Source organism: Colletotrichum siamense (genome assembly GCF_013390195.1).
Source record: "Colletotrichum siamense strain Cg363 chromosome Unknown KSG_Cg363_contig08, whole genome shotgun sequence".
In the NCBI taxonomy this organism is placed as follows: domain Eukaryota; kingdom Fungi; phylum Ascomycota; class Sordariomycetes; order Glomerellales; family Glomerellaceae; genus Colletotrichum; species Colletotrichum siamense.
Window position 1 is genome coordinate 1,270,932 of NW_023501021.1, and position 14,566 is coordinate 1,285,497.

The 14,566-nt window shown below is 50.9% G+C and overlaps 5 protein-coding genes across 5 annotated transcripts; 2 read left to right on the forward strand and 3 right to left on the reverse strand.

Moving 5' to 3' along the window:
* Positions 1-38: 38 nt before the first annotated feature.
* Positions 39-1,738, reverse strand: prlL-7 (MFS transporter prlL; the record flags this gene model as incomplete). The annotated part of the gene is made up of 4 exons (XM_036643805.1): positions 39-1,034; positions 1,066-1,209; positions 1,271-1,471; positions 1,526-1,738. The coding sequence occupies 4 exons, from the start codon at positions 1,736-1,738 to the stop codon at positions 39-41; spliced, it is 1,554 nt and encodes a 517-aa protein (XP_036490602.1).
* Positions 1,739-2,741: 1,003 nt separating this feature from the next.
* CGCS363_v011957 (Uncharacterized protein) lies at positions 2,742-3,515 on the reverse strand (the record flags this gene model as incomplete). The annotated part of the gene is made up of 1 exon (XM_036643806.1): positions 2,742-3,515. One exon carries the CDS (start codon positions 3,513-3,515, stop codon positions 2,742-2,744), a length of 774 nt encoding a protein of 257 aa, XP_036490603.1.
* Positions 3,516-4,807: 1,292 nt separating this feature from the next.
* sol5-2 (Bifunctional solanapyrone synthase) lies at positions 4,808-6,570 on the reverse strand (the record flags this gene model as incomplete). Its single annotated transcript, XM_036643807.1, has 3 exons — positions 4,808-5,306; positions 5,367-6,295; positions 6,430-6,570. 3 exons carry the CDS (start codon positions 6,568-6,570, stop codon positions 4,808-4,810), a joined length of 1,569 nt encoding a protein of 522 aa, XP_036490429.1.
* Positions 6,571-7,955: 1,385 nt separating this feature from the next.
* On the forward strand, positions 7,956-9,575 carry CGCS363_v011959 (uncharacterized protein; the record flags this gene model as incomplete). The annotated part of the gene is made up of 7 exons (XM_036643808.1): positions 7,956-8,151; positions 8,210-8,229; positions 8,362-8,395; positions 8,448-8,521; positions 8,585-8,964; positions 9,030-9,125; positions 9,182-9,575. 7 exons carry the CDS (start codon positions 7,956-7,958, stop codon positions 9,573-9,575), a joined length of 1,194 nt encoding a protein of 397 aa, XP_036490898.1.
* Positions 9,576-12,230: 2,655 nt separating this feature from the next.
* Positions 12,231-14,392, forward strand: pgxB-0 (putative exopolygalacturonase B; the record flags this gene model as incomplete). Its single annotated transcript, XM_036643809.1, has 14 exons — positions 12,231-12,542; positions 12,632-12,658; positions 12,722-12,748; positions 12,801-12,816; positions 12,876-12,933; positions 12,986-13,024; positions 13,078-13,084; positions 13,136-13,253; positions 13,331-13,531; positions 13,584-13,597; positions 13,650-13,736; positions 13,788-13,861; positions 13,922-13,979; positions 14,063-14,392. The coding sequence occupies 14 exons, from the start codon at positions 12,231-12,233 to the stop codon at positions 14,390-14,392; spliced, it is 1,368 nt and encodes a 455-aa protein (XP_036490762.1).
* Positions 14,393-14,566: the final 174 nt, after the last annotated feature.

Sequence of the window (14,566 nt, forward strand, 5' to 3'; positions counted from 1 at the left end):
AATTCAAAATTTGAAACATGAGGTCTTCGGAGGTGTTCCTAGCGGTAATACCTCCAATATGGATGGTTCTCCATTTGGCCTCCCTCATCAAAGTCAATCACCACACCCTCGGGAGGCTTTCCGAACTCTCGATCTCTCCGTCTGTTCTCCTTGATCGTCAAAATTGTCATGAAGGCGCTGCCAACACCGGTCCAACATGTGGCTGCGAAAAGTGTCCAGAATCCCTTTTTGTAGGCCGGACCATCTGTTGACTGGAACAGATATCCAGTGGCAATGCCCATAGTACTTCCGAAAGACTGAAACAGTCCAGACGCGATTCCCTTCTTGATATCTCCACAGCAATTGCTTGTAATATTACCAACACTCAATGTGACCCCCGACAGAATACCAGTCAAGATCAAGAACGTGGCGCCGTATCTTGCGCTCGCTGCCGTGTGCGGTAGGACGGCCAGTAAGAGATCTCCAGTAGCCGCGACGATAGAACAGATGACCAGCAGCCCCGAGCAGGACTTCAGTCTGTCACTCGCGTATCCAACAACAAACACCATGACAAAGGCGACGCAGTAAGGCGGTGCTACCATCAGTTGAGCTTTGACGTTGTCGTATCCAAAGGTTGCGACGATGATGGGGGTGAAGGTCGCAATCGTGTAGGTCTGAAGGACCTGGCCCATGTAGATGAATATGTTCATCCACAGTCTCCAGTCACGGAGTTGATTTAGTGTAGTCTTCCAATTGATCTTGCCGTGGGTCCTGTTACCGTCCTGCATCATCCGCCAGGTAGCGACGTCGCGCTCTCGGGGCGTCAGCCACTTTGTATTATGTGGGCGATCTGGAAGAACCCAGATGCAAAGTAGACCGATGAGAATAGTGAGAAGACCCTCGATGAGGAACAGCGCTTGCCAATGTTTCACACTCGGATTGGAAATGTTTGCAACTCCGTATGCGACCCATCCGCCGAAAGCGCCAGCCAAAGGGGTTGCAGAAAGGTAGATGCTGATGCGACGACCCCATTCATGTATCAAGTTAAGCGATGTCTGAATTCGAAGGTAATTCAGGGTAACATACCGCTCTTGGATAGAGTACTGTCGTGAGATATGGAGCACCACTGATGAAACATGCTTCAAAGATGCCCAAAAAGAACCTAATGGCATACATGCCTCCTGGGCTGCCTGCGACGGCTTGTAAAGTTGCAAAGACTCCCCAGATGATCTAGGCTCTAGTCAGCACAAGAGAAATGGAAGAGTCCTTCTCTTTCTGTGATGAATCTCACCATAGCTGTCGCCAAGTATAAAGATGGTCGGATGTATCGCATTCCGATATTCGTAAACAGATCGGCGATGCATGTTCCCACGAAGAACATGCTGACAGCTAATGAGAACTGTTTGGGAGAAAACCCGAGATCCTCACGAATCCCCATCAAGGCTGCGTTACCCAGAGCCCCACGATCCAGCCATGTGAACATGTATAGAACCTGATCCGCCATTAAACACATCGTCACCAATACCAAGAGGTTCTATCCACTTACAAGAAGAAACGGAGGCAGCCGCATATCAATCTTTCTTCTCACTGCTTTGACTTCCTCCGGCGTCACGGGAGGATCAAGGTTGTTCATACGAGCCACGATGTCGTCCTCATTAATCGGCACCGATCCATTTTCTACACCAGCTCGCCCTCCCTCTTCATCCTCTGACGCACTCTTGTGGCCGAGGGCCGTCGCATTGGATTTGGTGTCTGACATCTCAACTCGATGTATATTGTGGTAGAGTCTTTAAGAAATGTTCTTCAAATTAGGGGAAGGAAAAGACACTCTAGTGAAAATTATGGCTCGAAACAAAGCTGTTGGGCAAGTCAATGTGGTATTTCTCGGCTGTATGTCGTCACTTTTCCGTTGGGCTCGCGGTCTCGAACCTCGGTGATCAGTAGCCATTGGGCCAGCTGCTCCCCCGCTCGTTAGGAGCTGCAGCAAGCCGATGCCGCAAACTTGGCGCGCAGGAGTAACAATGAGCTTGATTCGCACGATAAGCCCCAGTCGATTAATCCACGAGTGTTGTTTGGGTTACAACGTCGATCACTTCCGTTCAGTCTGCCACGTGCTTGAGCGGGGAAAATGGCCGGAACCAAGCGAGGCCATTCCGAAAGCTTGGCCGCCGGTGGCAGTCGGCGGTCATCAGCCCGATTTTACGAGCTTCGGCTATCGATCCGAGAATCGCATGTGTGAGGTAAGCCTCCGAATGACGGAGGTCCACGTTTTAATAACAAACGCTTGGATGCATAGGTATTCGGGCTTGTAGTCATTGCGACCGGCCCGGTCTTGATGTCCAGAAGAGTGATTCCGTCTTGCTTTTACGTATTTAATAATAGGGCATTTCGTATTGGTCGGCGCCTTTGATCTGAGGCCCCTGGCACCCCACGCCGGCCCGGGCCCGGACCCCACTAATGAGCCCCTCAGATTTACGCCGAATGCGCCGGGGCTTGTCGAGTGCGCCGCTTGTCGCTGCGAGACTGTCTATGAGTCAATTGGGGCTCGCACTTTTGGCTTCATACTTTATGACTGCTGTCTGAATCTCATTTGAATTATGTTGAGTCGTGATCACGAAAGCCGTAGTCATGGGCGACGTAGCAACGGGGCAAGGGGCTTCTAGAGAACTCGTGCTGCATCAAAATTTGAAATGTCGTATATATAATATTGTGAACGATTCTAAATTGTTAACTTCCCATCTCCAATCCGAAGTTTATGCATTTCATTGCTTCGCCTTTGCCTTAAGCTCTCCACGTTCCTTCACCATGTCGGCGATGCCGTCACCCAAATCAGTACCCAGTGCCTTGAATCCCTTGATAACACCTTCACGATCTCCGTCGCCTAGCTCCTGACTCATCTTGAACTTTCCTCCAAGCCTATCGATCGTGATCTCAATGCCGATGATTGCCATCTTAGATAGCTCGATATAGCGTTCCGGCGCATCAGAAACTTTCCAAGGCCCTGGCCGGTCGCCTTTGCCCGTGTAGCCCATTATTGAGGTCTCCCCCATGCGAGAAAGGTCGTCAATTTGCTTTCCCAAGAACTTCTGAGTTTCCTCGGTCTTGGATTCGTAGAAAATCTTTGCGCGCCCGTAAGCCTGAACGGCGGCATAGTTCCAGGTCGGCACGACCTTTGCTGTTGTCGGTTTGGTTTCGGTGTAGAACTTCGGTGTGACGTAGTGGTGTGTCGGCGCGGTGAAGAGGACCATGACCTCCTGGTCAAGGAAATTCCCGGTACCCGTGCGGCCTTCGGCCGACAATGACTCGATTATGGCTTTGCTCTGCGGGTTCGCGCGTGCCAGGTGGCCTCGCAGGACGCCGAGCTCGGTTTCGCTAGCATCGTCTTCGACATCGAGGACCCAAGGAATGTGGCTGGACTGGATGAGAGGGTATGTGGGAGAAGAGATCGCTGTGGTGAGGATGCCGAGGGGAAAGTCGCGGATGAGCTTGCGCAGTGCAGGTATGCTCTGCTCAGCGTGAACGGCGCGAAGATACATGTTGTGCGTGAATGATAGGTAACTCTGACTCTAACAGATTGAAAGATTTTATCGAATGTTTTGAAAGTGTTGAAAAGAGGCAATGCTCTCAAAAAAAGGCTGACAAGCGATTCATGCCACTCATAGCGGATTGCCTCGGGCCGCCGATTTTAATAGCGCCCGGATGCTTGCTCTAATACAAGCGCCATGTTTTTCAAAGGGCGCGCGGTCCACTAATTTTGGTTCTGTCGGTTTAACTGACTTAGGTATCTTTCGCCTGGCTGTTAGCATGTTTGAGCGCCTCCAATTCATCATTTTACGTACGCGTACAACGGCATTGGTTGAGCCGTTGCAGATGACCAAAGATGACACCACTCGCAGCTGAGTGGCTGCTGCATTAGAGCGATTGAAGTCATTTCTAGTTACAGCAATTCAATCATCAATCCATTGGATGTCAACCTCTTGTTGGAGCAGGATGCAATGCACATATCTCCCGAAGGATGCAGATATCTCCGCGGAGGCTATCTTTGCTATCTTTGAGGTAGCTTTCTGGTTGGTCGGCCACGCATGCTTATCTACGTACTCTTCTCGTGAGCCTGCATTCAAAGCTCTTATTAGAAAGCGAACTCGAGCCTGCTTGCGACGCAATATTCCTTTCCGGCAACTTCAGGAACGGATGCGGGAGCGGATGCGGGAACTTTGCCGCTTCTCCGCTCATAAACCGGCCCGGTGGTGGATCCCGGTCCCACCAGCGGCCGAAGCGGCATAGTTTCCGCCAGTCGAATCGATGCGGCCGCACGATTAAAGAAGCCATGAACATCCTTGTTGTGAGATTCAAAGCGTGAGGAGTGTCCCAGGACAACAAGTAAAAGTTTTAGCAAGTCTGGCGTTTACTATCCAGGCAGATACTTTAACTACACGTGCCTCGACAGTTTGCGACTGTTTCTGTTGTTCCCATCCCTATCGCCCTCAATGTTTTGATCGTTATACAAATGTCCCTCATATCTTTTTCTTCGTTCGTTGATATATTCATGGGACCGAAGGCCCGCCAGGGTTGCAAAAGGCTATGCTTGAGCAAGCTCTGCCACATGTGTTCTGAGCTCACCCAGTATAAGCTCAATTCCCCCCAAAGTGGAAACACAAAAAGAACCGTCTAATGTCTGGTCATTCGACTTGAGCACACGTATCATTGCAACAGAACTCATTTAGTTACTTATATTCATTTGTGTCATTATCAATTACGGTCGACTTCCCATGTGTTTAGCGGAGTTTGCTCGTTACAAGTCCTTGTTATGCCGTTGCATCTGAGGTGATCAGTTCACCCTAGAGATCTTAAAACCTCCGGGAATTCTCTTCTGGAAAACGCCCTCGGGGTCATATTGGGATGCAACACTGCGAATGAAGTTGATGTTCGCGTCGCCATAGGTCTTGATAGGGTCCTGGCTAGGATCGGCATAGTTGAGGTAGCGCCAGTTCACGTTGCCATCAACAGAGACAGCAAAGTCCTCGATTCTTACCGCTGCTGCAGCCATGTGGGCCCGAGCAACGGCTTCCTGGGCCTCAGTGTTGATAGTCACGAGGCCGAGCCAGAGAATGGCGTTGTCAGTCTCACCGTCAAGACCAAGGACGTTTCCGCCACGCTCGCTGCCAATCTTGGCGAAGTAGGTTGGGAGGGGTTGGAAGACCATCTGGGTGGTAAACTCATTCGCGCCGACGGCAGCCTTCATGGTGTCGACGAAGACTTGGTGAGCATCGACGGCTTCCTTGAGGATGGATGCGTCGTTCTTGAAGGTCAAAGTGAACCAGACGCTCCTGTGAATACCGATGGTTAGCGCTCCATAATGGTTTATCGATAGATATGGATGAACCTACCGAGAGCCCGCAGGGATCTGAGAGTTCAAAGCGAGGTCAGCCATGCTGCGGCGGGTCATGTCGCTGCTGATCGCGGGAATCTGGTTGACCTTTGCAAAGCCGGTGGTGTTGCTGTTGCCCTGAGTGTTGACGCGAGATGCAGCGATCAGGATGTCGTCGCCCATCGCGGTGTTGTGGGTGTAGACGAAAACCGCAGCATCATCGGCGAACGCCTCGTCCTTGTTGGTGAAATCGACAATAGCATCGACTACAGCGTCAGAGTTGTCCTTGCTCATGAGGTGGATACCGGTGTAGAGGTCCTTCGCTGGGATCGCCTCCATGTCGAACCGGGTGACAATGCCGAAGTTGCTGCTGCCGCCTTTCAAAGCCTTGAACAAGTCCGAGTTGGTGCTGTTGTTAGCGTCGACGATACTTCCATCCGCAAGGACGACCTCGTAGTTGATGACCGAGTCGCACCCGAAACCCATACGACCGGTGAAGTATGAGTTACCACCTCCAAGGAGGAAGCCTCCGACGCCGACGCCGCCGTCACGGCCTCCAGTGACGGTTACGTTGTACTTCAGAAGGTTGGCGTAGACATCTTTCCAGTGGTCACCTGGGCCGATGGACGCTAGGTTCGTCTCAGCATCATAAGACGACTGGTTGAAGAAAGCCAGGTCGATGGTGACACCGTTGGCAATGTTGTTTGTGCCAGCCCAGTGGTTATGTCCACCACCGCGAACGGCAATATGCCAATCGCCAGCACCTGAACCAGCGTTGACCAAGGCAGTCAGCGCGGCAGAGACCTCCTGCGTGTCTCGGGGCTGAATGAGGCACCACGGTCGAAGACGGGCACTGACGGACCAATACGTTGCAATGCGTGTCTCGTAGCCTTCGTCAGTGGCGAATACCAAGCGGTCTCCCAAGCCAGCCGTGATCAAGGCATCGCACTATTTGGTAGTCATAAATGTCAGTCGTGAAATGTATCACTATTCCTGTTTACGGTGGTTGCATGACACGCATGTCGCAGGGATTCCTGCAAGTTTGCGGCGTAGGACTGAAGAAAGGGGGAAGCTTGGCGTACAGGAGCAATGCCGGTACGGTTCGTGGTGGTTGCACGAATCGCCATCGGCTCCGGGGCCTCGAGCGCGGCCACGGAGCAGATACCGGGCAGAAACAATGCCGAGGCGGCCAAGAGGCTGGTGCTGAAGCCTCCGTTGAACATTGTGGCGTTGGCGAATGTGAGTTGCTCCACGATTGATTGAGTAAGTCCGGCGGCGATGACCCCCGGTGACGAATCGAGCATACACAGACACGACCTTGGCGAGCTTGAGGGTGAGCAGCAGCGACCAAATTTCCTCTTTCCACGTGGCGGTAGATAGATTTCTTATACATGACACGGAGCCTTGAAATCTGCAATGACCGAGGCCCCGAGATTATTGATGCAAGACGACGGGTCTGCAGGAGAAGAAAAACAACGCTCAAGGGGCTATCGTCGTCATGAATCCAGTCATCCTCCTTTGGGGCCAAGCTGCTGCATTGTGTCGCTGATCCTACAGGCTTGGATGTTGACATTAGTTCTCAGGGGTCATCAAGGAAAATATGCAAGTCATTCTGTGCTAGAATGAAAAGTGACGTGGTAAGAAACTGCGTTTGACTTGACGCGCAAGTCGATGTTACCACACTCGGGGGAACCATGGGAAGGATTGTTGATTCTTCAACGGCACAGACTGCGGAAGAGGCGAGGTGCATATGCAACTCCGTCGATATCCCACTTCTGGTGGCGTTGTGACTGGCTGTCGTACTGCCCCCTCGATCAAGGTTGTTGGTCGTCCAGATAATGTTGTTGGTGCTTCGTTACACTCGCTTGATTAATATACCGGGCCCCAGTCAGGGGTACTTAAGCCCCCAGAATGATATTCACAGCGGATCTCGGCCTGATCGTAGGCACGGGTCTTGTCGAAATCAAATTTTACAGCAATCTAGACTTCGAGAGCCCGGAAAAGCTATCATTTCTCATCACTCTTTTTGTGAGATACTCAAGCTAGATGGAGCGAGAGAGTCAAACCTGGCGCGATACTCCAGTGCACGATTCAGCAGGCCCTGCTGAATTGCAATGGCGAGAATCAACTAACCAAAACTAGGTAGACAGCCGTTGGTTCTGCTGACTTGGCGAGGACGGAGCACTCCATAAATACGACGGTGAAGGTTGCGGCACAGCGCAGAGTGGTGGAGAATTCGAGCCTTAACAAGGGACCAGGACGCCGGGGAAGCATCCCACAGGCTTGGACCCTCGGTGTGGATTCTAGCCCTGTCTCCGCAGTCTGGACATGTCGCAAGGATCCTCGTCTGCAATCTGCGATTTCAGCCATGAGTTGAGGACGAAGCAAAGTCCGAGCAATTGAGCTGGAGTGGGGTGTTCCAAGTGAAGCAAGGGAACGGTATCCGTAGACAGAGACTTGGAACACTGAATGAATCTGACACAATCGCAATGCTTCAGTACGACTACCAATGCTCCTATGAAGAGTTTTTGATCCTCCTACGAACCATGCTTTCGCTACGTAGCTTCTTTCATTCACTGTTCTTTCACCTTCGAGATACTGGATCGCCATGTCTAATACCTCTGGTGTGATTACGGCTCTTCCGGCGCCTGAGGGGTATGTTGTCGACTTTGAGAACCCGCAGAGGCGGGACGTAGTCGAAACGTATGTGGTCGTTGGTATCGGCATGTTTCTAGCGCTTCTATTCCTACTTCAGCGTTTGTATGTCAAGGTGGTCATTCGCAAGAAGTTTGGACTTGATGATGGTTCGTGTTCCAAAGTTAGACTGGTACAAGTTTTGTTTTTAAACTGACATCGCTGCAGTGCTGCTTCTTTTTGGATGGGTAAGTTGTCTTATGTTCCCAAGCATCTTGGATGCCCGTTGGTGTTTATTCCCGACTTCGGGGCTTCAAACCGCTGCGTGCCTAGGGCAGTTTGGAGAACATGAGTGCAAGACATGCTGACTTCCAGAGAAGGTTTTCACGGTCGCCATCCAGGCATTGATGATAAGTTAGTCATTATCAAGCAATAGTGCTATTCTCGGCTGCTAACCCAGATGCAGAGGCTGCCCTGGAAGGATATGTTGGGGTTCATGGCTGGGAGATTCCAATTGAGAAGTTCAAAGACTTCACTTTCGTATGTCATCAAACTCCACCAGATGTTCTCGATGCACGGTTCCAAGACGCTGACAGCCAACAGTGGAACAGCTACATCAATCCGATTGTTTACGCGATCCCACCAGGAGCCTGCAAGATGGTCATCCTGTTGTTCTTCCTCGAGCTCAACAACAACGCCAAATGGTTCAAATGGTCTGTCTACATCACGATGTTCGTGGTAGTGGGTTCCAGCTTGAGCATTCTCTTCAGCTCCATCTTCCCCTGCAAACCGATCCCATCCGCATACGACCTCGTCACCGACGGCGAATGCATCGATCGAGTCGCGACGTTCAAGGCAACTGCGGCGTTCGGAGTCATAACAGATGTCATGATCATCTGCATCCCGATACCGATGGTCTTGTCTCTGCACATCTCAACACGGAAGAAAGTTGGACTGCTGGCCTTATTCGGCATTGGTTCGGTGTAAGGGCAAACCTCGGGAACCTTGGTGTTTCTTCATTGTATGGGCAGCGCTGACCGTACGGCAGGACTGTCATCACCTCTGTGGTCCGCTTGTACCTTTTGATCACCATTCTGGCCGACGCCGATCAGACGTGGGGTGGAATCTTCATCAACATTTGGGTGTAAGTCAGCCTAGTCGTGTCTTACCTTGTTTGATGATGTCTGACTTCTTTAGCAGAAGCATCGAAGCGAACCTGCTTGTTATGTGCGCATGTCTTTCCACGCTTCGCCTCTTCTTCCACACCGTTTCTCCAAAGCTTTTCTCCTCCGGGGCAGGCACAACTGGGAAATCTGGCGGAGTGTCGGGCAATGGTTTGCGTACCATAGGGGGCACTGGGGGAGGGATTTCAGCTGGTCATCGTTCTCAGTATAACCGCTTTGACACCAGTCGCGATGAACCGGAGTATGACATGGACACTTTCCACGTACAGATCAAGGGGGGGCCTCGCGAGCGAGATGTGGAACGCGCCCAAATGAAGGATTCAGGCGGCACATGGAATGACCCGGACAGTAGTAGCGAGAGGGCTATCGTACAAACCACTGAGACGCACATCTACATCTCAAAAGCATAGACATCAGATACGCGGAATATTCGTCTCCTAGTACACTTATGGGCCCGGTGAATCATTTTGCCCATGTTTGAGGGAAGCTTCCCTTCGCTGTGTTTCAAAGTTCCTAAAGAGACAGACCTCTAAAAGCGCTTGCGATGCTTTTCGTGCTATAAGGGTACGCGTACGCATAGCTAAGACCTGCCAAGAACCTCGATGGCTGGCTAAAGAGGTAGAAAGGAAGAACCTCAACGGCTAACTACATGCGAGAAACCAATAGCGTAGAATTCAGGGTTTCGTAAAGAGACGGAGCGATTTCACGCCTGACTTACTGATCCAACACTACTCTTCTATTAGTTCTGTTTCCACTCAGCAACTTAGCAGTTATATATAAGGTAGACAACGCAGGTTTTCTTGGTCGTGTTCCTTAGTGTCACAACAATCTGTATTTAAGAAAAGCTTTTGCCACCGCGCAACAACTTGCTCTTCTGGCTCTCTTTGGTATACTTGAATGTGTTTCTCGTCATGGCGTAAGTAACTCCGTACCTACCAAGCCACCAAAATACTGATGGCTAATTGCTGCAGAAGCCAAGAACTAAGTCTGTTGGAAAAGCTTCCTGCGGAGCTGTTGCTGGAGATCCAGCAGTACCTTCCCATTGAATGCAGACCACTGTTCCCGATTTTCAGTCCCAGGATCCTGGAGAAAATTGGTTATTATCCCAACACACTCTGCCCACGTGAGCGCAACGCTCTCCTACGCCAAATGGAACAGTACGATATGTACCCCGAGCTCATTCTTTGTCGATTCTGCTACAAATTCCACCGACCAGAGCTATCCTTAGCACTGGATTCAGACGAGCGGAATCGGCCCCGTTGTCAAGGAGAAGGCGCTCACTTCAAGCATATACGAACGCCGTATTTCGAAGAGCATGCGCACAAAACCGTCGTGGCCGGCCTCATACGACAGCAAAGTCTGCGTCACTTACTTCGTTCAGTGCCCATTTCATCGAACGTTCAATCCATGGTCAGGGTTGAGAAAAAAGCCGACGAAATTCGGATGGATTCTCTGCGCGACTTGAAGGTTGTGGGAGGAAGATGTTTGCTGAAGATGCAAGACATCTTCTATTTCGAACCCCAACTGGCGAAGGCCACCTACCTTGAAAACCCACCAAGTCATTTTCGTCTAGGTACGCTGTTGAGTGGGACTTGCCCTCATTTGCATCCGAACGAGATGATACAGGAGGTATTCTTGCCCAGCGGTTGGCGCGATCAACCTGAGGTCAGTTTGGACAAAATACTAGATTGTCTTTGGAACCATGAAAAGCCGTGCCAGAAACACTGCTTGCCCTCACTCAACTGGATCCGCAGCTGCCACACCTGTCCTATAGACTATGCTATCAGTGCAATGGACGCTCCTTTTGCCTTTGATGGGAAAAGGGTCAGGGCAGTAATTCTCACAAGCTGGAGAGACCTCGGAGATGGCAAATTCAAGTATACTGGTTTCAATGATGAAAGGTACCAGGAGCATCTAGAACGTCTTTGCCGGGGTCGTAGGACCAGAAAGTGTGGGGACATCTTTCAAGCGTACGAGCAGACGAGCCAGATGAGCTTTGCGCCTGACTATCCCAAGGATAGAATCACACTCGAAACAGAAGATAGTATGACGATTTTTACACCAAGCAGGGTTGAACCACGTGCAGATTAGCATCACTAGCCAGCAATAGAACATGGAACTTTAGAGTGTTATGGAGAAGCGACCACGTTTTTGATATGCTAGAGCGATGGCTTTTCCGCTGCGCTCGCTATTGTTGTCGTTGTCTTCGTCCTCGCTACCGCGCCGCCCCCCATGATCGCGTATATCGTTACTACAATTGCAGTGGTCGTTGTTGTCGCTATCTTGACTCGCTGATATGATAGTCGTCCTCAATCGGAGTCAAACTTCAACTCTTTTTGAGCACGCTGAAGGTAGGAATATATGTCTGCGTAAATATTGGAAAATCAGGCCGTCTCTTGAGGGAAGCCATCCTTTTGTGCCACACATTTTCTGTAGGACATCTTCGTGTTGCCGGCCATGAGGCTAAAACGGAATTCAGTTCGGCTTTCATCTCTGCCAAACCAACCGGACCAGATTTGCATGGTTTAACCAGCGGCGCGGTGTCTTTATCCGAACGTCGTCGTTCAAGCCAGGGATTTCCCACCAATAAGCCCAAGCCGAGCGCTGCAGTGCGACCTGTCCAAGGATCTCCCCCGCACATCTCCAAGATTACCCCAGCCAACTTCCCCACGCCGATCTCCCACCGGCCTGGAGCGCCAGACCGCTTCGCGGCAAGATGGGAGAGATGAAGTCGTTGGTCGGGGGTCTTTTCCGACCCGCGCGGGGGGTTCAGAGGCTGGGCAAAAGCATATTTTCCGGCTTTAATTACGATTAAAGTGATCAATCCAGCGTGTCTGCACTGCGATGACTCCATTTTAACTTTTCCGTCTGATGAGGAGTTCACCCGAAAAGAAGTGGGAATGCCCTCCTGCTCCACTAAGAATGCGTCCTCCAGGGTTCGGCTGAAGCCTTTAAGATGGGGGGCGAGGACCGTCCTCAGTCGCTCGCTCTTTTTGGGATGTTTCGTTTGACCGGGAAAAACGGATAGTGTCGTTGCATCGCATCCCTGAGGTGCCTCGTAAATCATGCGTCTTTCACGATCATTCGCCCTGCTTGCAGCCGTCACTGGCGTGCTGTCGTACGCGGTGGAGCTGCCTGCCGGTGTTCCGAGATCTCTGCAAGAGTTCAGGGACGTCCACCCCTACACGCCCCCTTCGAATGGGTGTGGACGCAAGACTGTCGAGATCCGCGCTTCGAGGAACGACACGGATGACGTCTCTGAGGAGTTCCGCAAGGGACTTCAGGACGCTAATAACGGCGGTACACTGTACTTGCCGAAAGGGAAGACTTTCGTCATTGCGAAGGCTCTTGACTTGACTTTCCTAAACGACGTGCATGTTCGTCTTGAAGGAGAGATTAAGGTGTGCCACACAAGATCGCCTTCTAAGTTCTGTCTAAGCTGCGAGTACTAACACACTTGGCTCAGTTCACCAATGATGTCGCTTACTGGCAAGTACGTGGAAGAGATATCTTGCACTATTCGGCATAGCTTCATGGCATTAACAACGAGCCGTAGGAAAATGCCTTCGAGCACCCGTTCCAAGTAAGTCTTTTCGACATGACAACTTGACATGATTGAGGCTAACCAACGGCAGAAATCCATCATGTTCTGTATGCTGTACTGCTGTACTGCTCAAAACGCTTTGTCGCGTAACTAATTACTCTTGCAGGGAAGTGGGGTGGAAAGGACATCAAGATCTATGGTGACGGTGTCATCAATGGACAAGGGTTCGCTGAATATCCCTTCTATCAATAGCTTCTTGGCTGACACTTTCAATAGCCAGCGCTGGTGGAATGAGTTCAACGCCGGTATTGGATCGTAAGTATCAGTCTCTCCTTTATGACATTCTGTAACTACTAACACTACCCTAGTATCTTGGTGAGAAGGTCCTATTCTTCGTAACGCTATCCTCCAACTGACCAACCCCAGAACCCTGACAACAAATACCTTCGGCCCATTCTCTTCTACGTGGAGAACACAACCAACCTAGAGGTTGAGGGTATTCACATGAAAGATTCACCTTGCTGGACAAACTTCATCGTTGGATGTAAGTCATCATGATACTTTAGCCGCGACTAAGGTCATAGGACTTCATCGTGTTCCCGAGACTGACTGCATCAATAGCCAGCAACATCCAGTACAAGGACGTCATCGCCACGGCCATCACGAACAACGGCAGCATCATCCCCAAGAACACGGATTTCTTCGACTCTCTCGACGTGCAGGACGTCCGCATTGAGCGTGTCTGGGTCAACATTGACGATGACTGTTTCTCCCCCAAGTCCAACAACACCAACCTCTACGTGAATACGATGTACTGCAATGGTGCGTTTGACTTCTGATGATTTATCTTTCCTATAACTGACCTGGCTTCTAGGTACTCACGGTCAAGTAAGAATACGAGAAAGCCTGCGACAACATGACGACTAACCCGTGTTCTTAGTCAATCGGATCTCTCGGCCAGTACGCCGGCGAGATGTCATTCGTAAAGGACGTCCACATTGAAAACGTGTGGATGTTGAACGGCGACGTAATATCCTCACCAACTCAATCAATCGCGACGCAACTCACACTTTCATAGTACTCGGGAGCTCGTATCAAGACCTGGGCCGGCCCTAACGTCGGCTACGGATACGTCGAGAACATCACATACAAGTGAGACCCCCCCTTCTTTGTCACCGATACCTCCACGAGGTTGCTAATCCACGCATAAAGGAACTTCTGGCTGGCAAGAATGGACTACGGAATCATCCTCGACTCGTGCTACTTCAACGTAAGACAACCACGACTCAGAAATTCGTGGCTGCTTGGCAGCAGCAGGCCGCAAACGTCCAAGATCGCTAACATGGGGCCTAGATTAACGAGACCACCTGCGAGCAGTACCCTTCCGGCATGAACGTGTCCAACGTCTTGTTCGAGAACTTTACGGGCTACACGAGCGGTATCTACGGTAACGCGGTCGCGAAGCTGACCTGCTCGACGAACCCCGATGCCGTCTGCCACAACATCACGGTGAAGAACTTCAACGTCACGAGCCCCTGCGGCGGTGAGCCTGTCATCATCTGCGATGGCATCGACGGTGGCATTGACACGCCGTGCGTGAGTATCGATAGCGATGAGGCGAAGGCTGCGTTGGCGGCCAAGTGCCAGACGCCGCTTGCCCCCATCGACACTAAACCGTGGTAGACAGCGTGTTCATGCACAGTAGGACACCGCATCGTCACTTATCAAGAGAGGTAGATGGTATGAACAGCTATTATTAAGTATAGTATTAGTATAAATATAAAGAGAAATGCAATGTATGAAATCAGGACTCCTTCCCAATGCGAGCACATATACGTTCATTCTGAGGCGTGAAGA